This window comes from Saccostrea echinata, unplaced genomic scaffold (assembly GCF_033153115.1).
Source record: "Saccostrea echinata isolate AGI-Se365-2 ecotype Australia unplaced genomic scaffold, CSIRO_AGI_Sech_v1 ptg000030l, whole genome shotgun sequence".
Taxonomy (NCBI): domain Eukaryota; kingdom Metazoa; phylum Mollusca; class Bivalvia; order Ostreida; family Ostreidae; genus Saccostrea; species Saccostrea echinata.
The window spans coordinates 1,677,501-1,704,270 of record NW_026889779.1 but is presented as its reverse complement, the minus strand read 5'-3'; the positions used below and the strand labels follow the sequence as shown (position 1 = coordinate 1,704,270).

General features: G+C 34.1%; 1 protein-coding gene across 1 annotated transcript in view; it reads right to left on the bottom strand.

Annotated features, from left to right (window-relative positions):
* Nucleotides 1–26,770, bottom strand: part of LOC133196094 (uncharacterized) — an 80,513-nt gene that overhangs the window by 34,502 nt on the left and 19,241 nt on the right. The window contains exon 2 of the mRNA XM_061332035.1: nucleotides 18,504–18,785. Coding sequence (XP_061188019.1) covers nucleotides 18,504–18,785 — 282 coding nt within the window. The remainder of the gene's footprint in view (nucleotides 1–18,503; nucleotides 18,786–26,770) is intronic.

The following is a 26,770-nucleotide window of genomic DNA, read 5'->3' as shown; positions in this document are numbered from 1 at the left end:
AAAAAAAACAAAAAAACAAAACAAAACAGAAACAGCCACCGCCAGTAGTGAGTGAATGATTATCATTACAATCCGTAGATTACTTATTTTTAAACTACCGTCCAAAGCATTAATTGTCTATAATGAGTAGCACAATATTGCATCGTTCACAGGTATTACATATTGACTGAAAATTGGAGAGAAAAAATAACAATAATACATTCGGTACAGATATGTATACATTTTATATTTTTATCATACCGATTAAAAAAAATTCAAAACTGCGATTGCATGGATTTTTCCATACTATACATACACGGACTAATATAATGGTATTGTATTATTAATTCACTTAATACCACTTTCTTGTTTAAATGACACTAGTAATTGCCAAATTGGTCGAACTCTTCCACCTATTAAAGTTCATCCAAAATTGAAAATGAGTGAGGGTGGGAATCCCGAATTCCCCTCCCCCTTACCGCTGTCTTATTTTAATTTGTAATAGCCCCCCCCCCCCCCTTAATGAATTTACATTACCATGCTTGCTAAGCTTGGTTGCCCTCTCTCCCTTAGACCTGCTACATTTAAGAGGAGTAACTCAAAATAGAAAGGGATAACAAGTAGCCTCCCTTTAATTTTTTTTTCATATGTTGGCTAGGTCACAGAATGCAGGCGATACTGAAATTACTTAAAGAGTTGTCATTACCTGTGATAGTAAGTTATTCGTTTGTACAATGTATTTGTTTTATAAAGGCCTATCACAAAAATTACGGGTGCACACGATCTGTAAAATCGTAGATCTAAAATCAATCTATTTTGTTTATTTGATGTCAACTCGAATTTTCTAGGTTCTATATTTCGTAACATGTTATGATCTGAAAATGTTTTCACTAATAAACATTAATCAATCGTTTGTCTTAAAATGCCAACAGCAATTTCTGAAACGCATGTTAGTATTGAAATAATCCAACGTTAACCGTGTTTATGACGTCTGTGATGCCTGTCGATGCTCATCTTAGCTTCGCTAGCCAAGGCTTTCTGATCCGAGATTCCCTTGCTAGCGAAGATGGTCGATGCTAACTTCTCGACATACATAATTTGTGTTTTGTAAGGTGGTGAAACAATCATTATATATACGTCCTGGAAGTTGCATCAGGTGTAATCAACTTGTATCGTAGCTATTTCGACTCCGCCATTGATGTACACGTTTTCCGGGTGATCTCCCTTTGATTACATAGTGACCATGGTGACGAGGAGTCGGTAGTTGGAAAAAACCAAAATACAAATAAACAGGCTAGGAATTATTATTTTAAACATTTCAGCATATTGATGAGTTAAATAGAGATCAGCTACGTGAAGAAAAAGTCTTGGGTCAGGACTGAGGCACGTAGTACACACAAGTACCAAAAATTCGACATTATTGCATCTGCATGCGGTCTCGTTTAACAAGAGTTTTTCGTACTTTTTTGCACCACAACACCCAAAATAACATATTATAGACAGAACATTTGCATTTCTAAACTTTTTCGTATTTACTAAAGCAATAAAAAATCTTTTTCTTTTTAATTTATGTGAGGTATACCCCGTAATTTCCACTGTGGTAGTCGGTGCTTAGAGATTGGAATCGAACTAAAAGTAAAAATTTCGATTTGGTCACACCCCTCGAACAAAATTAAAATATGCTCTACTTATTCATATTTTAATTCTTTTTTTAATGGTATAAATTTAATTTTGTTCGAAGTGTGTGACCACATCAAAAAATTGAACTAAAGACGGAAAAAAAAATGCTTTATTTAGATAAAAAGTATGAAAGTGCACGTGTTTAAACGTCTTCTGTACATATATGACGTCATCAAATAAAAAAAATCTGCATAAACTTTTTAAGTTTGATACTTAAGGATAATATTTCTATTGTTAATTTTCTTCTTCCCCTCAGTTTAATTTTCCTGAAAAAATAGGCCGATTTAGCCCCTTCGTGGATTTACCTCTTTGAAATCCTAATGTTAAAGGGTTCTCAGGTTATAGCCTGGACTATATTTTTATGTAAAGATTGACCTTGACTGTAGCTGCCCATACACAGCCAGTTAAACCCAGGTCAAACACAATCCAAAAGTCCAAGGAAAAACACCAGGAATCTGGTAGATCAGTTTATTGTGTTGACACAAGTGGTAAAAGGCTGTAACAAACATAAAAACAGAATTACAAAGATGAAATACAACAAACATTACTGAACTGTATACATGATATACATATTGACTAGTTACCAAGTGTCTGTATGATTAGATGACTAATAAAATGACTTTAAACACAGTATTGCGTTTAATACATAATGAGTTATTAATAATTACTCCTGATATACAAGACTTAAGATTCAACTACCTATAGACTGACGATCGACTTCATAAAATGACATGAATTTGATATAAATGCATAATCTGTTAATCCGCATTAGGCTTATACATGAAAGAGACAAATAACTGGACAAATCCATTCAATTCTATCAAAGATAAATACAAATAGTACATATTTTTTCTGAATATTCAATGACTGTAAATTTGGCGCGAAGCGATCACTGTAAACAATCATTCCTACACATCATGACAAAATAAGCAAACAAATCCTACATTACTTCATGTCATAGCAAATTAATCTGCTCTCTGAGTAATTTATCATAAACTAATATTTATAAATCATAGGCATTTGCAACATAAACAAGGTAAACTTACATCGTGGCACCGATACATCTGCCCAACAAAACCATGCTTGATAAACCGGAAATGCACAAAACACAAAGGAGTGGGTGCACTAATACCCCAAAAATGATCATGCAGCGCACACTAAAAACCGCAAAAACTTAAAAAATCATTTAAACAAGAAAAAACATAATACATGTGACTTGACATTGACCTTATCGAAAAGTCAAGGAAAAAAAAAGTTTGGTGGCCTCAACCCCAATTCCATACCATCTCTAGATGTTTCAAGTTTGAAGTCTTAATGTCAAAGGGTTGTCAAGTTAAGGCTCAGATAAAATTTGATTGAAGAAGAAAACTGACAAAAACTAGAGGTACTATGAGCACTGAGCTCATTAAATGATATCTCCCGCCTCCCATATGATTATAATGGCAAAGTCCATGTTTTGCCCTGAGAGACCCAAAATAAGTGTCAGATCAAAATGTAAAATAGGAGGTGCAAAATGGTACTATGTAACAAAGATTCTGTGAAAGTCTCATTAAATTTCATTCAGTGGTATAAGAGGAGTTGCGGATATGAGATAGGTACCCCAAAGCGTAACAGACAGACGGACGGACGGACACCCCGATCACTATATACCCTCCCACTTTTCAAGCGGGGGATATAACAATATGTAGACTAGTATAGTCTACTTGTTGCATCAAACCTGTAGGAGGAGTAGTTTTGAAAAAACAGATTTGTTTCTACATTATGTCATGAAACTTTCACATAAGATTTAACTTTTCTTGCCTAGTGGTTCTTGAGAAGGATTTTTTTCTTGTACAGTAAAGCATACTTATAGCGAAACAAGCCTATAATGAATTGACACTTACAGCAAAGCGATTTTCATTCCCCTTGACTTTAAAATATATTGTAAACTTAATGGATATAAGCAATTACACTTATAGCATAGCAAAATCGTCCGTCCCAGGCACTTTGTTATAAGCGTGTTTTACTGTACATTCCCATGTTTACAAAACTTTGATCCCCTATTGTAGCCGCACCCTACCCCTGAAGGTCATGATTTGGACAAAGTTGAATCTACACGAAGTAATGAAGTTTCACATAATTTTAAACTTTTCTGGCCCAGTGGTTCTTCAGATGAAGATTTTTGAAATAACATTAAATTTTCACTCATTCTTATCTCCCCTCAAAAGAAGGTTTGGCCCTTCATTTGAACAATTGTTTTACGCAAGAAAGAATATTTTGCATGAGAAATAAATTTAAATCTTTGTGTTTCTAAATTTTTCATCACACCTCTAGTGTTTTTCTTCTTATTTTAACTAAGATAATGATGATTTGATTATGACTTCAATTTTGTACAGGCCTTTGTTTGATATTTATACCCTGAGGGGTATGTTTACCTGTATTCAACAAGCCAGGTGATTGTTCATAGTTAGTACTTTTCAAGCATAATTGATCAAGTTCATTTCTGCCTTCTGAAAATACTGATCTTGAGTAAATTAATAGGAGTTCCAAGTGAAATTTGTAACAAATCACGTTAAAAGACTGGCTGCGTCCTTCTGTACCCGTACGAAACGGACGAGAACGGATAGCAATAGGTCACCTGAGATTTGAAATAAGTATAAATATCAATAATATTAGGAAATTGATATTAAAACTTAAATATGAAATAATATCAAAATCGCTTGGAAAACTTGATGTATAGTCGGACTGCTTCAAAAATTGAACAGTTAGTTTTATCAGGTAATTGCCTATCACCAAATAGCAAAGTATTCAAAATTTGATCAAGAGAGAGGGTTTCTAATTCTATTATACTCTGAAGACTGTCAAAAAGTATCATTCTCTGATTATAACAGGCAGGGCATTCTAAGAAAAAATTATAGTTATCCTCGTTCAGATATTTGCACTAAGTACAATATGCCATTTCACTTTAATACTGATTATACAGGTGAGCATTTAGATTACTAGATTCATTACGTAGTTAACAAGGTATGTTTTCCTTGCGATTACCATAATTAAAGATCTTGACATCCTTTATTCTATCTATAGTAGGTTTCTTTAAGATATTCTTGAAACTTGAATAAGATTCAATACATTTTGTTCCTAATGGTAAATTGTTCCATAATTGAATAGTAGAAGGCAGAAAACTGTTTAAATATGACACTGTCCTTGCTTGAGGTATGACAAAATTAAAACTACCAATATTCCTAAGATTGTAACCATGATTTGGTGGCATATAAGGTAGGACCATTTCTTGCAAATAGAGAGGGGCTATACCATACACAATTTTATAAAATATCAAGAGTTTTTGTCTTTCCCTTCTATTATTTAATGGTTCCCAACCTAATTCTATTTACAAAGCATTTCTGGATGAATTTTTCCTAAGTCCTGTTATTATTCGGGCTGCTTCTACTTGAAAATTTTCTAAAAGATTTGAAAGTTCCTTTGAGCAATTATCCCAGACAATGCTACCATATTCTAAAATGGGTCGAATAAAAGCAAAATAGACTTTCACATTGTATCAATGCATTCCTATCTAGCAAATATTTCAACATTCTTAAAAGATTTAGCCAAGAACAAGCTTTTTCATATCATTTATTTATATGAGATGACCATTTGGCATCATTTTGGAAAAGGAGTCCAAGATGACAGTGTGTTCTAGATTCATTAATAATACATACTACCATTAAACCCAAAATGGACTGGGGGATGGTCATTTGAACTTCTCGAAAAATTTAAATTACAGGTTTTGGTTGGGTTAAAATCCACAGCCCATGTTGAAGCCCATTTATTAATTTTATCTAAGTCAGACGTAAGTGATATTGCTGCTGCATTAACATTATTATCTACAACTATAAACAGTAATGTATCATCTGCAAATAGCCTTGTATTATTAACTAGATTATCAGTTATATCATTAATATACAGGAGAAATAAGAAAGGACCTAGAACAGAACCCTGAGGAACACCTGCAGATATAGGTTTAATATTTGAATAGAACCCATTTAAGGCCACTCTTTGAACTCTATCATCTCAATAATTTCCAATCCATTTTAATAATGTACCTTGAATACCATAAGATTCTAATTTAAAAAGTAGACCTTTATGCCAAACTTTATCAAAAGCTTTTGAAATATCACAAAAGATAAATCTAACATCTTTACCTTTATCTAGGTTTAATATAATCGTATTATAAATTTCCACTAAATGGTTGATAGTTGAGTCATTTGGTTGGAATCCTGACTGGTATTTTTTTAAGATATTATTTTCTAATATAAAATTGTACAAATATTTAAAAATAATTTTTTCCATAATCTTGCAAATAGTACTAGTTAGTGAAATTAGCCTATAGTTATTAACTAAGTCAGGACTACCTTTACCCTTAAAAACTGGGGTAATATTAGCTTGCTTCCATACATTTGGTAAACGTTTTAATTCAAACGACTTATTCAAAAGTTTTAATTGTAGTTTACAGATGGAGGAGGATAATTGTTTAAGAATCTTTGGTGTTATACCTTCTGGGCCAGGGGGAGTTTGCTTACATTTAAATTATTCAATTGATCAGCAACATCTTGTTCCGTGACAAATATGTTTTCAATGGTTACTAACTAAAGGGAGGACCAGGACCATGTTCAGGCAAGGTTTTACTTTCATCAACACTAAAAACATTTGAGTAAAAATTATTTAATGCTTCTGCCTTTTCTAATGGATGAAGTAAAATTTGACCATTTGATTTTAAGGGAGGCATAGGTTTATGTTTATTTAAAAGTTTTGCAATTGATTTTGTAATTCGCCACCATTTACCAGTTGGAATATCATTATTAAGTATTTGAGATGTGAGTTTTTTCTTATACTTTTCTTTGGCATTTCTAACCATAGAAATTACCTCATTTCGCAATTCTATGAAACGACGCCATAGGTTTGGGCAATCTTTATGTTTTGCTTTTTTTGTGACCACTATGTAGTGTTTTACAAGCAGGCGAAAAAAGTGTGTATTCTGGTTGTTTTTGCGAGATTTGAAGATTGAAAGATGTGGAATTGATTTTTAACCTCCCTAAGGAACCTAGGGATGATAATGATGTAAATAGTACAAAGGAGGTTTGTGTTTTGATTCTCGTTTTTATTAAACACAAAGAACAAAGGAATGCGTCTTCCATTTTGAATTCCTATGCTCGCTCACTCGCTGGTTAAATAACTCAGTTGTGATTAGTATGTGATTAGTATGCTTTGAGTTCTCCTACATCATTTAAAAACTTTCCTACAACCTGTGATTTCCAATTTATGTTTCAAAATTTAAATATTACAAAATGCCTAAACTGGGTAAAAAAATCACAACGTGGAGGTCAAGGACAGCCCCAAAGTGCCAAACCTCTTTCTAAAAGAGCAAGGGAGAATAGTAGTGAATATGAAGACTTTGATGACGATGCTGAAGCAATAGTTGACACATTAGTAGGTGCATTAAATAAACCTGAAATAATGTTAAAATTTGTTGAATGCATCTGCTCTTCAAAAGTACTAGTAAAATCACTTGTCAGTCATCTCCTTCCTAGTCTAACAGGAACATTACAGAGTGTACTTGACCCTCTAAGAATATCTATTGATAATCTCACTGATCAGCTGAGAAATTAGAAGAAAGATGTGTTGAATTAGAATTGAAAAATGATGATTTAGAGCAATATACACGAAGACAAAATCTTAGAATATCCGGAATCACTGAAAATGAGAGTGAAAATACCGATGCCCTGGTAGTTGACTTTGTAAAAGAGACAATGAAAATTGACTTAAATATGCAAGACATTGACAGGAGCCACCGGGTAGGAAAACGTAATTCAAAACCAAACCGCGATATTATTGTCAAATTTACTTCATGGAAAGCAAGACACAATGTCATAAAGAGATGGAAAACAGTTCACGAGTATAATCAGTCTCATAACACTTCCTTCTATATTTTCGAAGATCTGACCAAAAACCGTTCCGCGATTTCGTATCATGCAAGACAACTAAAAATCCCCAAAGAAATCAAAGATACATGGACGGCAGATGGGAAAATCTTCTTAAAATACCATGATGACAAATCAAAAATGTGTACAAGAATTGATTACCTTAAACCAGGTGCAGTATCCCAAACAAAAACATATGTTAGTGCGGCCATGGAAACAGTTGGACTTTCCTCATAGTGGCCACACTGGCTGTGAATACCAAGGTGTCAGAGACCAGTCTGATTATACAAACTTACACACCGGTTAAAACTTACAATTTTATTCTATGAACACAAAAAACAATAAATATATTGCTTAGATTAAACCTAAAGTTGATATTTATATGCTTACCACATGCATTTGTGTAACTCCGGATCCACGTGCATTTCGACTTTATGGAAAATCCCTAAAGTCACGTGATATTTCTCAAAAAAGCGAAAAACACAACTTATTTTTAGAATGCCAATATACATTTTTTATGCTGCGTTTTGTACTACGCACAGTTCTTATACTACCATTTTATGACTTGGGAAAAAACTTCCCCTTATTATTCTTGTATATATTCAATTATTCTTTTTCCAAACAACTTGCACTTTTCTTTGTTGTATTCTAGTGTATATTTGCACTTTTCCTCCTATATGTTCTTTATTTTCGTACCAGTGAGTATGATTTTATCAAATTATTATGGAATTCTTGTTACAAATTATATGTATATCTTCCAAGTTGGCAAAATACGGAAATAATGTTTACTGCTCCTGAAATTGTTGATCCTTTCAATTTCTATATTTATTTTGAACATGTCAACATCCTGTGTGTACCATGTGGTGAGACTCAGGTATTTTTTTCTAATTATTCAATTGATAACTTATGATACACATGATTAATTTTCTTTCATGTGTTAAAAACCAGAGTCTCCCGAATTATTTATATATTCCAGATTATCTGTCACTTATATGTAACTATTCTGATTTGAGGTTCACATGGCTCAATGTTGAATCACATACATCTGTATTTTTAAATGCATTCAATAATTCTCATTATTATATTTTAGTATTTTTTTTACTCATAATGGGTAATTTAGAAACAAACCCTGGACCAATACCAAATAATTTTAGAATTCGAAATTTAAGCATAGTCCATAATAATGTATGTTGTTCACTTAACAAAGTTGATTTGGGACTCCACAGTCTTTATTTCCTCAAACATAAATGTATTATATATTAATTTCTTACACACGTTTGATGCTATCTTGGATAAACATATACCTAAAAAGGTCGTCACAATTAGGCCACGACATAAATCATTCATGAATAATAGTATACGTCTAAGAATAAGGCAACGAAATCGTATACACAAAAAAGCAAAACATAAAGATTGCCAAAACCTATGGCGTCGTTTCATAGAATTGCGAAATGAGGTAATTTCTATGGTTAGAAATGCCAAAGAAAAGTATAAGAAAAAACTTACATCTCAAATACTTAATAAAGATATTCCAACTGGTAAATGATGGCGAATTACAAAATCAATTGCAAAACTTTCAAATAAACATAAACCTATGCCTCCTTTAAAATCAAATGGTCAAATTTTACTTCATCCATTAGAAAAGGCAGAAGCATTAAATAATTTTTATTCAAATGTTTCTAGTGTTGATGAAAGTAAAACCTTGCCTGAGCATGGTCCTGGTCCTCCCTTTAGTTAGTAACCATTGAAAACATATTTGTCACGGAACAAGATGTGGCTGATCAATTGAATAATTTAAATGTAAGCAAACTCCCCCTGGTTCAGAAGGTATAACACCAAAGATTCTTAAACAATTATCCTCCTCCATCTGTAAACCACTAGTAAAACTTTTGAATAAGTCGTTTGAATTAAAACGTTTACCAAATGTATGGAAGCAAGCTAATATTACCCCAGTTTTTAAGTTTAAAGGTAGTCCTGACTTAGTTAATAACTATAGGCTAATTTCACTAACTAGTACTATTTGCAAGATTATGGAAAAAATTATTCTTAAATATTTGTACAATTTTATATTAGAAAATAATATCTTAAAAAAATACCAGTCAGGATTCCAACCAAATGACTCAACTATCAACCATTTAGTGGAAATTTATAATACGATTATATTAAACCTAGATAAAGGTAAAGATGTTAGATTTATCTTTTGTGATATTTCAAAAGCTTTTGATAAAGTTTGGCATAAAGGTCTACTTTTTAAATTAGAATCTTATGGTATTCAAGGTACATTATTAAAATGGATTGGAAATTATTGAGATGATAGAGTTCAAAGAGTGGCCTTAAATGGGTTCTATTCAAATATTAAACCTATATCTGCAGGTGTTCCTCAGGGTTCTGTTCTAGGTCCTTTCTTATTCCTCCTGTATATTAATGATATAACTGATAATCTAGTTAATAATACAAGGCTATTTGCAGATGATACATCACTGTTTATAGTTGTAGATAATAATGTTAATGCAGCAGCAATATCACTTACGTCTGACTTAGATAAAATTAATAAATGGGCTTCAACATGGGCTGTGGATTTTAACCCAACCAAAACCTGTAATTTAAATTTTTCGAGAAGTTCAAATGACCATCCCCCAGTCCATTTTGGGTTTAATGGTAGTATGTATTATTAATGAATCTAGAACACACTGTCATCTTGGACTCCTTTTCCAAAATGATTCCAAATGGTCATCTCATATAAATAAATGATATGAAAAAGCTTGTTCTTGGTTAAATCTTTTAAGAATGTTGAAATATTTGCTAGATAGGAATGCATTGATAAAAGTCTATTTTGCTTTTATTCGACCCATTTTAGAATATGGTAGCATTGTCTGGGATAATTGCTCAAAGAAACTTTCAAATCTTTTAGAAAATATTCAAGTAGAAGCAGCCCGAATAATAACAGGACTTAGGAAAAATTCATCCAGAAATGCTTTGTAAATAGAATTAGGTTGGGAACCATTAAATAATAGAAGGGAAAGACAAAAACTCTTGATATTTTATAAAATTGTGTATGGTATAGCCCCTCTCTATTTGCAAGAAATGGTCCTACCTTTTATGCCACCAAATCATGGTTACAATCTTAGGAATATTGGTAGTTTTAATTTTGTCATACCTCAAGCAAGGACAGTGTCATATTTAAACAGTTTTCTGCCTTTTACTATTCAATTATGGAACAATTTACCATTAGGAACAAAATGTATTGAATCTTATTCAAGTTTCAAGAATATCTTAAAGAAACCTACTATAGATAGAATAAAGGATGTCAAGATCTTTAATTATGGTAATCGCAAGGAAAACATACCTTGTTAACTACGTAATGAATCTAGTAATCTAAATGCTCACCTGTATAATCAGTATTAAAGTGAAATGGTATCTTGTACTAAGTGCAAATATCTGAACGAGGATAACTATAAGTTTTTTCTTAGAATGCCCTGCCTGTAATAATCAGAGAATGATACTTTTTGACAGTCTTCAGAGTATAATAGAATTAGAAACCCTCTCTCCTGATCAAATTTTGAATACTTTGCTATTTTGTGATAGGCAATTACCTGATAAAACTAACTGCTCAATTTTTGAAGCAGTACGACTATACATCAAGTTTTCCAAGCGATTTTGATATTATTTCAAATTTGAGTTTTAATATTAATTTCCTAATATTATTAATATTTATACTTATTTCAAATCTCAGCATTTCCATGTACATATATTGTAATTTTTTCCTTAGATATTTGTCTTTTTTGCATTTTCATTTTTTTCTATTTCTGTTGTTTTTTATTTTATTATCCAGTGTTTTTGCTTGTTCCGGATTTATTTATTGATTATTATTATTTTCTTCGCTTTTTTTCCTTGCATATTTGTCTTTTGCACTTTATTTGTTTACTTATTCTATTTTGTTGTTTGTTAGCACTCTTTTATTTTTTCATTATATTGTATAGTGAGTATACATGCTAAGTAATAATTCATGTGAATATATTAATTTATCGCTCCTTTTTTCCCATTTCTAGCTAGCAAAAGAAATCAATGTAACTTATTATGAATTATTTCATCATGATTGTAAATCATTGTCAATTCTTAACATTTGTAACCCTGACCTTCTTGGAGAGGACTTACATAGGCCATGCCTGATGTCTAATCCATATTATGTAAACTAACTTTACATAATAAAATACTGATTAAATAAAAAAAAATAATAAAAAAAAACATTCATGATATACGTAATACGCATATTTGTGTCGTAGTAACAAACCCGACTAGACATCAAAATCATTATACCAATCTTTCCCAAATACTTGCTATTAAGTTTCTAAAGAAACAGAAACATATTCGCAATTTGAAAGATTTAATGTATATCCCAACACTTGGAATTAACTCTTAGAGTTGAATGACGCAACTCTGACGTTACAATATCAGCCCCAATTCTGTGCGCGACCTATATGTATTTGAAAAAAAATTGAATTAAATTTATACAGTTTAAGTGTACAAGTAAAAATACGACAATAGTGAAATTATGCAGTCTTACCATTTGAGCCATTCAACATGAGAAAGGGTATTACAAATATATGAGTTAGGTTGCCAAAGACAGCTTTCCTTAAAAATATTACTTTTGTGAATTTCGACCCGAGGACAGGAATACCTTGAAAATACTATTCACATCTAATTCACTCTGAATAAGGTGATGTTATCGAAGGAAGTGTATGACATTAATTTTTTCCAAATTTTTTCCAAATTTGGGTTTACCCAAATCTAAAATTTAACTCTTATGGTTATAGTCCTTGTAAAATTTGTCAATTGATTATTGCCCCTTTTAGGATATGCTTTGAGGGCGCTTTAGTTGCAACTTGTGCAGCATCAAAATTGGCAGGTAATTTCTCTTAAAAGTAGTATTTTCAACTGTTGTGCCTAGGATTAGGTATGTTTTGACCATTGACCCCCATGTGTGTGGATTTGTAATAAAAAAAATGGAGTGGTGTCAGTTCCCAGATTTTAATTTGTGATTCAAACGTAACCGGGAGAGGGGGTTTTCACGTAAAGGGTAAACAAAAATTAACTTAATTAATTTGGGAGAGGGGCGTATTGTAAACGACATGACAGTGCATTCAAGCGGGGGGGGGGGGGGTTTATTAAGATAACTATATAATTTTATACACACCCATACGGTTGTGAAATCACATTAATTCATAGTTGCCAACTTACCCAATTATGATAGATTTTCTTAGGATCAGTTCAGTCAAGCGTTTTACCCGAATTTTGCCGAACAACCAGAAAATGTACCGTTTAACTTTTGTAAATTAGTTCACACATTTAATTTCCAGTTTGCAAAACAAAATACTGAAACAACCTGACTGCTAAACAAGCTTGGATTTTATCATTTTAACATGGGACTTGGAAGGTAAACAGTTGTTAGGGTCAATCTCAATGCACTGTACTATTCACTTAAGTTATCAAAGCAGCCTTATTATTAGTTGTAAACAATAGTCTGTGTGTCATTACACGTTAAGTCCAGATGTAAAAACTTTGCATCTAGATCACATGCACATGGTACTTATTCACATTTTTTTTTGTTTAATTTATTCTTCATGAACATTTAACCTGACTTGCATTTTATAGGTATGCCATTTCTTATGGCCCATTCCCCTTGTTTTTTTTTATATGAATTAGTTCATAATAGCCTTTACACATAATAAACATTTTACACACTCTACATAATTTAAATAGACTTTTGATCAAGACCATCATGCTACATGGTTGTACTTGTATGTGTTGCTTCATGATGAATGTTGTATATGCCCATGCATAGGGGTATGCGCGTTGTTGGCAGCCCCTTACTCCTATTAATCTAATTTGCAATTAATTCATAACAGCTTTCTATACACTCCATCCAGCATTTTACACACATTACATGACTTACATGAAAAATGTGTTGCTTTATGTTGATTGTTGAATGTTGTATATATGCACATGTATAGGGGTATGCTTGTTGTTGGCGGCCCCTTACCCTTATTGAATTTAATTCAAGGAATAAATTTAATTGCTAACCAATTTATACAGTATAAAGTGGGTTGGGGCAGTTTACGCTTTATAAACCGCGAAGCGCTTTATAAAAAAGCGTAAACTGTTCCGGCCCACTTTATACCGTATAAATTGGGTCGCTATTAATTTCATTCTTATAATTCAATTTTCATTTATTTAGTGTAAGTAAAATAGATGATTGTTCTTAAAAAATGACCTCAAGTTGTACAAAATTTAAATGTAACGTAAGGCGGATCGATACGTTTTTGACGCAAGTCATTGTGACGTAGGCAAACCAATTAATATAAAGTAATTTTTTTATCCAATCAAATGGAGTGTTACAATCAAAATTAAATTATTTGCAATTAATTCATAACAGCCTTCTATGCACACTCTCCAGCATTTTACACACACTATATGAATTTCAACAAGCATTCTGAAAGTATTGCATTAGCAATACTAGTCCCCCACCGGCAAGTGTAATCTGGTTCCCGTAAAAATTGAAAATGCTATAATTCCGTCAAAAATCAATGAAGCGGAATGAAATGCAAAATTGATCTATAACTCATCAAGATAAAGTCACATACTAAAAATCAGCTCAATATCTGCAAGCGTTTAGAAAAAAGTGCGGAAAACCCTGAAAAATTGAAAATGTCGTAATTCCGTCAAAAATCATTGAAGCGGAACGAAATGCAAACTTGATCTCTAACTCATCAAGATACACTCACATACCAAAAATCAGCTCAATATCTGCAAGCTTTTAGAAGAAAAGTGCGGAAAACCAAGTGGGACAGACTGACAGACAGACAGACGGACAGACAGACAGACAGACAGACGGACAGTCTCAGAGGAAACCTATAGTCCCCTCCGGTTTCACCGGTAGGGGACTAAAAAAATGTGTTGCTTAATGTTGATTGTTGTATGTTGTTGGGGCACTCTCGTTGTTGGCGGCCCCTTACCCCTGTTGAAATTGATTTGCAATTAATTCATAACAACCTTCTATCACATTATTCAGCATTTTACACACACTATATGAATAAAAAAATGTGTTGCTTTATGTTGATTGTTGTATGTTGATTATGCGCATACATAGGGACATGCTCGTTGTTGGTGGCCCCTTTCCCCTATTGAATTTGATTTGTAATTAATTCATAACAGCCCTTTATACACTCTAAGCATTTTACACACACTACACGAATTAAAAAAAAAAGATAATGTTGCTTTTTGTTGTTTGTTGAACATGCACATGTATAGGGGCATGCTCGTTGTTGGCTGCCCTTACCCCTATTAAGTTGCTTTGCAATGAATTCATAACACCTTCTATACACTTTATTAGGCATTTTACACTCAGTACATGAATTAAAAAAAATTGTTGCAGTATGTTGAATGTTGTATATGCACAAGTATAGGGGCATGCTCATTGTTGGCAGCCCCTTACCCCTACTGAATGTGATTTGTAATTAATTCATAACAGCCCTTTATAAACTCTAAGCATTTTACACACACTACATGAATAATAGTACTTCTGTGCAACAAGTTTATAACAGCCTTTACACACTCTAAACACTTTACAAAATTAACATTACATATAATATTAAAGTTTTACATATGCCTCATACAATCAAAATTTGAAATACAGCTTTTCAGCTCATTATTATTTAATAACGAATGACTTCGGTAAACTTTTTGCAAATATTCATTCACTTTCTTGTTGGAAGTGTGACACATTCTCCCACTCTCAATAATAGGGTCAGGGTTGTCCTTAGCTAGCATTGTATTTGCACTGTGTAGTTCCAGTTCTGTCAGACTGTCACCCATATGATTATTTATCATTTATTTGTTGCTATCATCAATACAAGTAACAGAATCCGGGTTTATTTGATAAATAGGAGATAAGAATTCTATATTTAAATCTGATGTTTTTCCATATATAAATGAACTACTCATTACAATTTAAACTTCCTCAAGTTTCTTTAATGTCAGTTTTAGTTTATATCATTCAATTATCAAAATAAATGCCCTCTATGATCAATTTCCAAAATCAAGCCTTTTAAATTATTTGGGGTGGGGGTGGGGGTGTCATGTTTTAAAAGTGTAAAATAATACAATAATACATTTAAATGTACTTAAACATATAAATTATAAGTAACAAGTTCTTTTTAAGTCTCTCTATCCTCAATTTAAATTTGACTATTAGTTTATACAAGTAAAAATTAAGAAATTCTAAAGGAATTAGTGGGGATGTCATGCATAAGTTACCTGAATTAATATTTTTGTTAACGCAGGTATGGTAATTTATGCCTTTTCTTTCAATTAATGGCAGTGCTTAGACTTATTTGTTATCCAGTTCTTAAACAGTTTCCATTGCAGCAAAAACAATACAATGATTGAATGATCAAGATTCTTCAAAAAAAAAGGGGGGGGGGGTTGAGTCAAGGAGATAGGATTCCTTGAATTTAGCTTGAGTCAACTTCTCAGTAGAACCTAGCCGTGTCTCCTCTTTTGTAAACAATTAATTCTATTAATTTTTTTTAACATAAAAATCATAATTTAAGGTTCATGGTTCATGACTTCATCTTGATTCATAATTGAGGGTTAAGTTAGGTTGCTATATTTTCTCCAGAGGTTTATTACATAATCTTGATAAGTCTTGGCTTGGGCATGGCTAGTTTGGGTACTTATGCCGCTCTTCCCACCCATATTGTGGCGGAGTTCCCTACCACAATGTTTGTGGTTGGGAACTTGAGGCGTAAACGAGCGGCACTAGGTTATTATCCTATACAGTGATGGAACTTTTTAAAATTCAAAAGTAAACTTTTGATTTAAATATATACATAAATAAGCGCTTGACCTCTGCACCTCCCGGGGTCAAGGCTTTTACCACAAGTGAGATAAAGTTTGTGAACTTTAAACTATGAACTATGAACTTTGAACCTTAATTTGAATATTTAATGATGTCAGTTGTGCTTGTGTTGTAGGGACTGCCCATTGTGACTGGAGGACCATCCATTGTGTTGCCATAGACACCAATATATATAGTAATTCGTGTCTCTGGATATACAGCCGTGCCCATTTATCGCCACAATAAAGTTTTTCTTAATATAATATTTGTGTTTATATATGCACTTATCTGAGATAATATTCACATCTAATTCACATTAGATGATGTTATCGAATGAAGTGCATGACATTAATTTTCCCAATTTGGGTGTACCCAAATCTAAAAATTAATTCTAATGGTTATCATTCTTATAAAATTTGTCGCTCCTTTTAGGATATGCTTTGAGGGCGCTTTAGTTGCAGCTTCCTTTTTCAATTCTGCAGCATCAAAATTGGTCGGTAAATTTTTTTGTCTTGTTATTGTGTATTGTTAACTCGAAACACCCACCCACCACACCCATTTAGAATAGATACTGCTTTTCTTGTTTATTTTATTTTCAGATGGAGAATCATTGCAGAGATCATCTTAATATGACAAGCCTAAACGTTTACTGTACTTCAACACGTAGGACTATGACATTAAAGTATGGGCTTAATGAACAGTTAAGGGGAGCCTCATATTTTAGTTTACAACTCAGAAGACAATATACAAATACTCAGTGTCCCAACGGATGTGTCTTAGGATATGGAAGTGATACGTGATTCATTGAACTAGACTGTGACAGGGTAATCAAGCGCCCTTTCCAGAGAAGACAGTATTTTTCGAACCATACGCAATAATGTAAACTTACAGAATCAGGCTGTCCATATCATTTCTTTTCCAGTTGAGTTATGTGTTAACGAGTGTTAAGAAATAAATAAGTGCTTGACCTCTGCACCTTCCAAAGTTAAGGCTTTTACCATGTTGTGGGATTGTTTGTGAACGTTGACCTTTGAACTATGAGTAAACGAGCGGCACTAGGTTACTTTCTTATATGCGTAAACGAGCAGCACTAGGTTATTATCCTATACAGTGATGTACCTCTTTAAAATTTAAAAGTAAACTTTTGATTCAAATATATACATAAATAGGTGCTTGCAAATTGATCTCTGCACCTCCCGGGGTCAAGGCTTTTACCACAAGTGAGATAAAGTTTGTGAACTTTGAACTATGAACTTTGAACCTTAATTTGAATATTTAATTACGTCAATTGTGCTTGTGTTGTAAGGCCTGCCCATTGTGATTGGCGGCCCATCCATTGTGTTGCTAGAGACACCAATAGTAATTCGTGTCTCTGAATATACAGTCGTGCCCAATTATCGCCACAATAAAGTTTTTCTTTAATATAATATTTGTGTTTATATATGCACTTATCTGAGATAACTATAATATATGTACATTATTTCTCAGAGCACATCCTTTCAAAGTATCATAATTTTATTCAGAAGCAGGTCTGACCTTAGAGACTTCCAGGCCAAAATTCAGTCAAAATCGGTGCTTAAACGTGAAAATAAAGCTGATTAAGGAAACTTTTTGGAAAACAAATTACACAAGAAATCTACCTTAAAATATGAAATATAATTTTTCGAGCTATAAACAATTAATTGGTAAAGAAAAAAAATCAGCTATAATATTTAATGCTATTTTTTACACAACTTATTTTAGTTTATACGGGCCTTTTCTTTTCCATGATGTTTTGAAATAGTATAAAAAAATGGCCATGACCACATAGCCCTCTTAAACCAACTTTGAAGGCTACTTTTAAAATTGAAAACATTCAAACATATAAAGTTGTAATACGTATATAACTAATATTTATATTGAAATGTGACTTTTCTAGATTTTCTTTCTCCTATAGGTTCACCTGAACCTTTGACTCAGGTAAAATAACTAGTAAAAGATCAGTTGAACAGTACCTTGTGTTTTACAAGACTCCTCTTCTTCAGACAATGTTTTACCATTTGAATTGCTTGAAATAACCCTGAAGTAGTAGAGAGTGTCATCATTCAAGCCAGTAATTGTAGCATTCGGTTGTTTATAGGTCTCAATTGTTATTTTCTCATCCTCATTATTAGTTCTGTAGGACACAAAGAATGTCTGTTCTGCTCCACCATCAAAACCTGGTACCCAATTTACAACTGCAGTTCCATGGGAAACCATACAATTTATGGATATGTTGTAAGAAGGGTCTGGTCTTCCTGATAAAAAAGGAATGGTTTATATTTTAATGAATCATTTTTGCATAAAATACTAAAATTAAGAAAGCCAATTCATTGTATTTTATTTTCCTTACATTTAAAAAGTAACACATAACACAAACTTTTTTTCAGAAAGAGCAATACATTTTATAGAGTTTATGTACATGTATGTAATTTGAATAATGTTTGCCATTGTGAAAGCAAAATTCTGTACAATTTTCTAATATGACATAAAATTGTGTGGAAAAATTGAATAGATTAGAAATGTATAGAAAAAGTATAAAGTCGCATATTTAAACAACAAAGAAACCTACGATATCTTATATTTCAGGAAAGTATTTATTTTTTTTATTCATGACATTCCCATTCAATATATATATAGATAGATAGATAGATAGATATAGATATAGATATATATATATATATATATATATATATATGGGACTCCAAAGTCCGATGGTGACGCCAAAGTCCGATGGTCTGCGCCAAATCCCGATGGGTTGACGTCAGTACGGACGCCTAAGTCCGATGGTCACGCGAAAGTCCGATGGCTCGTTTCCTATGATACACGTGTGCTAAAGTGCGATGGTCTGACACGCCAAAGTCCGATGGTGCGGAGAAATAATTGACGTTTATGACGTCACAATATTCCGAAGTCAATCCTCGACGCCATAGTCCGTAATTCAAAACCAATAATTTAGGATGAGTCATCAATTTGACGGATTTTACTTAATGTTTGCACACACCTGAGTTATTAGGATTAGTCCTTGCACACCACTTGGCTGATAAGGGTTAGTCCTTGTGCACAATTACACTGAATATAGGATGGGTTGCACCCACCCAAGAAATTAAGGGTTAATCCGGGTACACTATTCGATTGAATAGTTTTAGTCTCGCACCCCGAAAGAGGGTTGACTGATTAGGGTTAGTTTCTCTCCCATCCAGGATGTTACAGACTTTTTGACGGATTAGGGTTAGCCTTGCACCCATCCAAGAGATTAGAGTCAGCCTCGCACCTATCCGAAATATAGGGTTAGCATCGCACCCATCCGAGAGATTAGGGTTAGCCTCGCACCTATCAAAGAGATTAGGATTAGCCTCGCATCCATCCGAGAGGAAAGGGTTAGCCTCGGAACCACTTAATAAATTACGGCTAGTGGTACAATATATTTTTTGTGTTTTTTAGTGAACCATATTACTTTGGCGTTTAAATACTTAAAATTCATTTAATTTATTTTTAACCGTAAAACCTTGGCGTGGCGCAGCATCGCAATTTGGCGCAGAAGTACTATGACGTCATAAAACAATAATTATTATTCTGCGCCATCGAACTTCGGCGTGTGAACCATCGGGGTTTGGCGCAGACCATCGGACTTTGGCGTGACCATCGGACTTTGGAGTTCCATCGCACTTTGGAGTCCTACATATATATAATATATATCGTCTGTTTTCAAGAAATGAAGTTTTCCCATTTTTTTACGCTTGTTTTTTGTTGAAAATTTAAAAAGATGCTAAGACATATTTCTTGTCATTTTTGTTTTACATACACATTATATTAATAAACTCCTGCCTATAATATTAAGCTTTTGAAAAAAGAATTATATAAGAAATAATCATTTTTGTATTTCTCATTAAAATAATAAAAAATTTTTATTAAAATTACAATTTATCGTACTGAAAGGTGTGGGTTTTTCAAATCCTCCTAATTTGGGTAAATAAATATATAGGACAAGTTTCGTTTGGTGTTCTATACCACCTTAAAATCCAATTTAACACCGCTGGGATCGATTGATTGATTGTATGTTGTTTTACGTCCCATTGGAGAAGTTTTCATTCACATAGAGGCGTCACCAGCTTCAAATTTAGACCTTTACTCGGCACTTAGGGCCAATGAGCAGTGAGGGATCTTTAATATCGTGCCAACGCCTGCCGTGACACGGGACCTCGGTTTTTAAGGTTTCATCCGAAAGACCCGCAGCTTTCACTTCAAAGTGCCGAGCGCCTGGCGAAGGAACAGTTGCTACCTATTTTTTATCGACTTTGGTCAGTTGCGGCCGAGATACGAACTCACAGCCTTCCGATCACGGAGTGAGCGCTCTACCGACTGAGATACCGTGACGGCCCGCTGGGATCGAGGAGACATATTTTATGCAACGGCTCGCAAAGCAGTGTTTCTTGTATTGATTTTTAACGCATTTTTTTGCCCTTCTATTTCCCTTTGAAGAACTACTCCATCCAAATACTCACAAAAAGTATGTCGAATCTTTCAATAACATAAATTTTAGAATTTTCTCATAAAAGATCGAAACATAGATAAAATATTTGACCTTTTAAAACTTTTAAAAGTTGTAAAAGTTAATTTGTCTTTAAGACAAATTACCAGTTCACATTAGGATTTCAAAATTCGTGACAAACAGCTACCGCTGCACGGAGAAAGGGTGTTTAGACATTGAGTCTTACTATTTTTGAGTGACTAATTTTACCATTTCCTGAGTTAGAAGTCTGGGTTGAGACTGAATGATTCACAATTTCACACTAAATTTGACAATTCTTGAGTAGAGAACACTCATGTTTCCAATAAAATCGGTTGACTTTTTAATTTTTTTGTCAAAGTATTATCAATAAGATTTAGGCATTGATAAAAGAGGAGGAAATCCTACTCTTAGAAAGAAAGAAAGGGAAATTTAGCTCTTCTGTGAGAATTCCCTCCGGGGAAATCCTACTCTGCATATTCATGGGGGGAGGGGGGGGGGGGGTGAGGGGTTGGCTATGGTGGAAATCCTACTCTACTCTATTCGCAGAAATTTTCTGGGAAATTTATTTTTTAAAAAGTGGTTAGTTTTTTTTAACATGGCTTTGTATGCATTATAGTGGTCTCTCCTTCCGATCCATTGTCTGATCCATGGCCTTCCTCTAAATCTTCTTCGCTGGTACAAATGCAATGGAAATGAAATTATCAAAATGCACATTAAAATAACTACATGTATATTCCTCTTCCATGGCTTCCATGTCGACAAAATTAAAAAAAAAACTCTGCTTCTTCAAAGAGGTGTTTTGTTTGTTTGAATAACAATAGAGTGGAATTAAAAACTTGTTTTACCATGTTCACATATGAGGAATATTATTACGTACAAAAGTTGTATACCACAAGTTGTATACGACATGTATTATTACCGTGTAATCCAGCCTCAAGGTTCCCAACACTATTGACATTGTTACTGCTACAATACACAGGTACTTGTGGACAAGACCCCCCCCCCCCCCCCGAATATACTCCACGGGTCAAAAAATATTTTTATGTATTTTTTCATAAATTATTCTTCTAGTACACATTTACAATGTATTCCATAAGAAAAACCCCAAAAATAACGCAGAATTAACGTTTTACTAAAAAATCATACCCGCGGTATTATAAAACAGAGAAGGTAAGTCAATTCCATTTGTTTACACTGGACCCCTCTTGGTTATCAGGCCCGAAATATCATTTTACCTAATACATGTTAACAAAATGTGTCATGATATCTTGTTTCAGTAGATATTTTTTGTCTTAATCGTGCTATTTAATTGTCCAGGCATTTCATAATAATACGACAATTCATCGTCAAACGTGAAAAATGCTACAAGATTTGGAAATGTCAAAGTAGAAATTATGGAAGTGATGCAAAAACGACACCTAGCGTGTAACTCTCGAGGTCCGAGTGTTATAGAATTGAGGGAAAAGCTAGAGGTCTACGAAAAAGTTCGGGAAAATTTTGATAAAGAAGTCGAAATTGATTCATTAGAATTTAATTCTGCTCCAGATTTTCGAGATGAGCGAGGGTTGTCGTCAATATTCCCTTTAAAGGATGTTATCACTGATACCAAATAGCGTTTTCAATGATTTACAATTATTTCAATGACCATTCACACAAAAGCTTTTTTTTTATATTCATGCAGCTATAATTGCCTAGCTCGTTTTTCTTTTTTAACATCGGGCTCGATGCTATATGATGTTCTAGAAGTTTCCGTCAATATTAAGATCGGTGAATGACGAAAATAATAAACTAGACTGAAGCTAGCAGCCAATAACAGCAGCCATTAAGCCCGTAGAAGCTAGCAGCCACTAAGGAAATTCATCAAAGGACTGAGAGTACTCTGACGCAATACTGTTTAATGCCTCATTTTCGACAATTTATAATTAATAATTAGATAATTAATGCAACACTTTATAATTTAATAATTCAAACACTTGGAGGCAGTTAAACTCACCTGCATAAGGAAAATAATGCGGTTTCACAACAAACAAAAAAAAAGAAGAAGAAAATGTCACCATCTTTTACCGCTTTAAGAATAAAACAGCATTGGAAATAGGTTAAGTACTTCCGGGAGAATCCCTTTTAAGCTCTTTTACGGGTCTCAGGAACATGATGGTGCCAAAAGGCTAACCTGAAATTTGCTTACTCCTAATATTTACATTGATAAGGGTTTGAAGGTAATTTAATCTATTTTAAGTTATGATCCTTGAAGTGTGCTTCGAACAATTACTGGCTCAAGGTAAAAGGGTCCACAGGGCTATTATATACGACCATAAAATTTAGGCTGAAGTGGTACCACCAAGTGGTGCCAGGGGCGGGTTACATATTTCAAGCAGCTATTATACCTCTTATCTTATAAGTGTGCTTTAAATCATTACTGTGGCAAGATAGAAGATTTCTAGGACTATCTTTCCCGCAATCGGTTTGAGGCTGTAACGGCACCACCAAGTGGTGCCAACGGTGGGGAACATCTTTCATGCTTTCATTTTTCAACCATCATTAACCACTAGAACAAACTAACACTAAACTGGAAAAAAGTTAAGGGACTTAGGGAGTTCCTTTGTCAACTTTTCGACAGATTCCAATGACTAGAAAAGGCCAGTTAGGTAACCTGAACTTTGTTGTTTTTCACTTTGTTTATTGATATACGATTAAAAGACAGATGTTATACCCCTTATCTTTGAAGTGTGCTTCAAATCATTACTGGGGCAAGGTAGAGGGCCCCTAGAACTATCATTTCCCGCTATCAGAATGGGGCTGTAGTGGTACCACCAAGTGGTGCCATGGGTGGGGCACGTATTTCAAGCATTCATTTTGAATGCATCTTTTCCTACTAGAACAAAGTAACACTAGTGAAAGGTTAAGGACCTTAGGGAGAACCACTTGCCAGGTTTTTCAAGGGTCCCTGGGAAAAGAAGGGGCCAGTTAGCTAACCTGAAATTTGTTGTTTTTCACTTTGTGTTTTAATATACGAGTTAAAGGTCAGCAATTATACCCCTTATCTTTGAAGTGTGCTTCAAATCATTACTGGGGCAAGGTAGAGGGCCCCTAGGACTATCATTTCCCGCTATCAGAATGGGGCTGTAGTGGTACCACCAAGTGGTGCCATGGGTGGGGCACGTATTTCAAGCATTCATTTCGAAAGCATCTTTGGCTACTAGAACAAAGTAACACTAGTGAAAGGTTAAGGACCTTAGGGAGAACCACTTGCCAGGTTTTCGAAGGGCCCTGTCGAAGAAAAAGGGCCAGTAAGCTAACCTGAACTTTGTTGTTTTTCACTTTGTGTTTTAATATTCGGGTTAAGGGACAGCAATTACACCCCTTATCTTTGAAGTGTGCTTCAAATCATTAATGGGGCAAGGTGGAGGGCCCCTAGGACTATCATTTCCTGCTATCAGAATGGGGCTGTAGTGGTTCCACCAAGTGGTGCCATGGGTGGGGCACGTATTTCAAGCATTCATTTTGAATGCATCTTTGCCTACTACAACAAAGTAACACTAGTGAAAGGTTAATGATCTTAGGGAGAACCACTTGCCAGGTTTTGAAAGGGTCCCGGGGAAAGGAAGGGGCCAGTTAGCTAACCTGAAATTTGTTGTTTTTCACTTTGTGTTTTATACGGATTAAAGGTCAGCAATTATACCCCTTATCTTTGAAGTGTGCTTCAAATCATTACTGGGGCAAGGTAGAGGGCCCCTAGGACTATCATTTCCCGCTATCAGAATGTTGCTGTAGTGGTACCACCAAGTGGTGCCATGGGTGGGGCACGTATTTCAAGCATTCATTTCGAAAGCATCTTTGGCTACTAGAACAAAGTAACACTAGTGAAAGGTTAAGGACCTTAGGGAGAACCACTTGCCAGGTTTTCGAAGGGTCCTGTTGAAGAAAAAGGGCCAGTATGCTAACCAGAACTTTGTTGTTTTTACACTTCAAAGGTAAGGGAGGTAGTAGTCTTTCTTTAACTTCATCTCACAATGCAATGTAAAAAAATGTTTGGTTTAGTCTACTGGTCCCTTCCAGGGCCAGAGAGCCGGAGATCCCTCAAAAAGTTGACAAGATATACTAAATAAGAAATCTTACCCATAGCAGTGCTATTTTAAATGTTGTCCAAAGATGACAAAGAGAAAATTGCTAACAATTTGGTCCCAAACCTTAACACTACTTAATGGCACCCCTACAACCCAAATGTGACAGTGGGAAACGATAGCCCTATTTTGCCTCAGTCTTGGTTGAATGCACTATTCAAAGGCAAGGTTGATAATAGCTGATATTTAACTCTTTCAAACAATAGATCGTCTTTGGGTAGAGGGTATGCAGTGACCTTGAATCAATTTTTTAGATGAAAGATCAACGTCAGAAAATAGCTTTGCATAAGAAAACTTTGTTCAGAGTATGTCTTCTCTCCCCTTGGCCTTACCTGGCTCAAACTTTACTCACAGAGTATCCATTGGCGAAGGGTGTTCAAGGACTTGAGCCATTTTTTTTCAAACAAATGTCAAGGTAAAGAAAACCTCCTTGTGTAAAATCCTTGTTCAGAGCATATTTTCTCCCCGCTTAGCTCTATTGAGCTCATACTTTATACATAGAGTCCTCTCGGGTAGAGGGTTTGCGGTGACATTGAGCCAATTTTCCAGATGAAAGGTGAAGGTAAGAAAATCTCTTTGCATAAACATATACTTGTCTAGAGCAAACGTTCTTTCTAATTTTTATAGATGAAAGGTCAAAGTCAGTAAACTCTTTGTGTACAATCCTTGTCCAGGGTTTATTTTTTTCTCTCGTTTGCCCTACCTGGATGAAACATTTATTTTCTAGGACGGTTGTCAAGTTTATAGAAAACCTCTGCAAATAAATTTCTTGTTCATTTTTCCTTCCATCCAGGTCACAAAGAAAACTACAACTGAGTTCAAGGCTTAAATCCATTACAAAATACATGACTGTTTTCATATTTTGAGTATGCAAAAATGAACCAAATTATGTTCGAAAATTACTCACATAGACCCTCGCAAGACTTGTTGCAGACCGGTAAACAAATACAAATACCATAATTACTACATGGGCCTGTACAAAATTGGACTTGGCAGCAATTAATCATCATTATTCTAATCAAAATAACAAGAAACACACTAGAGGTGTGATAAAATATATAGAGAAACAAAGAGTTAATTTCTATTGTAAAACGTTATATTTTGTATGTTGTTAAACCATTCCCTCACGTTGATTTGGTCCCTCCCTTCGACAAGAATCAAATATCATGGCACTTTGGAAACGTTTGCTAACATAAACATACCCTATGAATGCAAAATTTTGGGAACAGCTTTATATTGAGTATTTTGTTAGGCAAGTGTTCCACCCCACCCCCACCCCCACCACCACCAGCCTTTATTTTTAGCTCATTTGATCTGACGGATCAAATAAACTTTTATTTCCGATTATAATCTCTGTTGTTGTTGTTGTCTTTGGCGTAAAATTTTTACAATATTATCTTCTCAAGAACTGCTTGACCAGTTTAAACAAAATTGCCTAAAAGTTTCCTTGGGTAAAGGGGATTTAAGTTTGTTCAAATAAGGGTAAAGCTCATTTTAAGGAGATATAAGATGACTGAAAATTTCAAAAGTCTTATTCTCAAGAACCACTGAGTCAGAAAAGTTTGATTTATTTGAAAGCTTCATAACATAGTGTGGATTTAATTTGTCC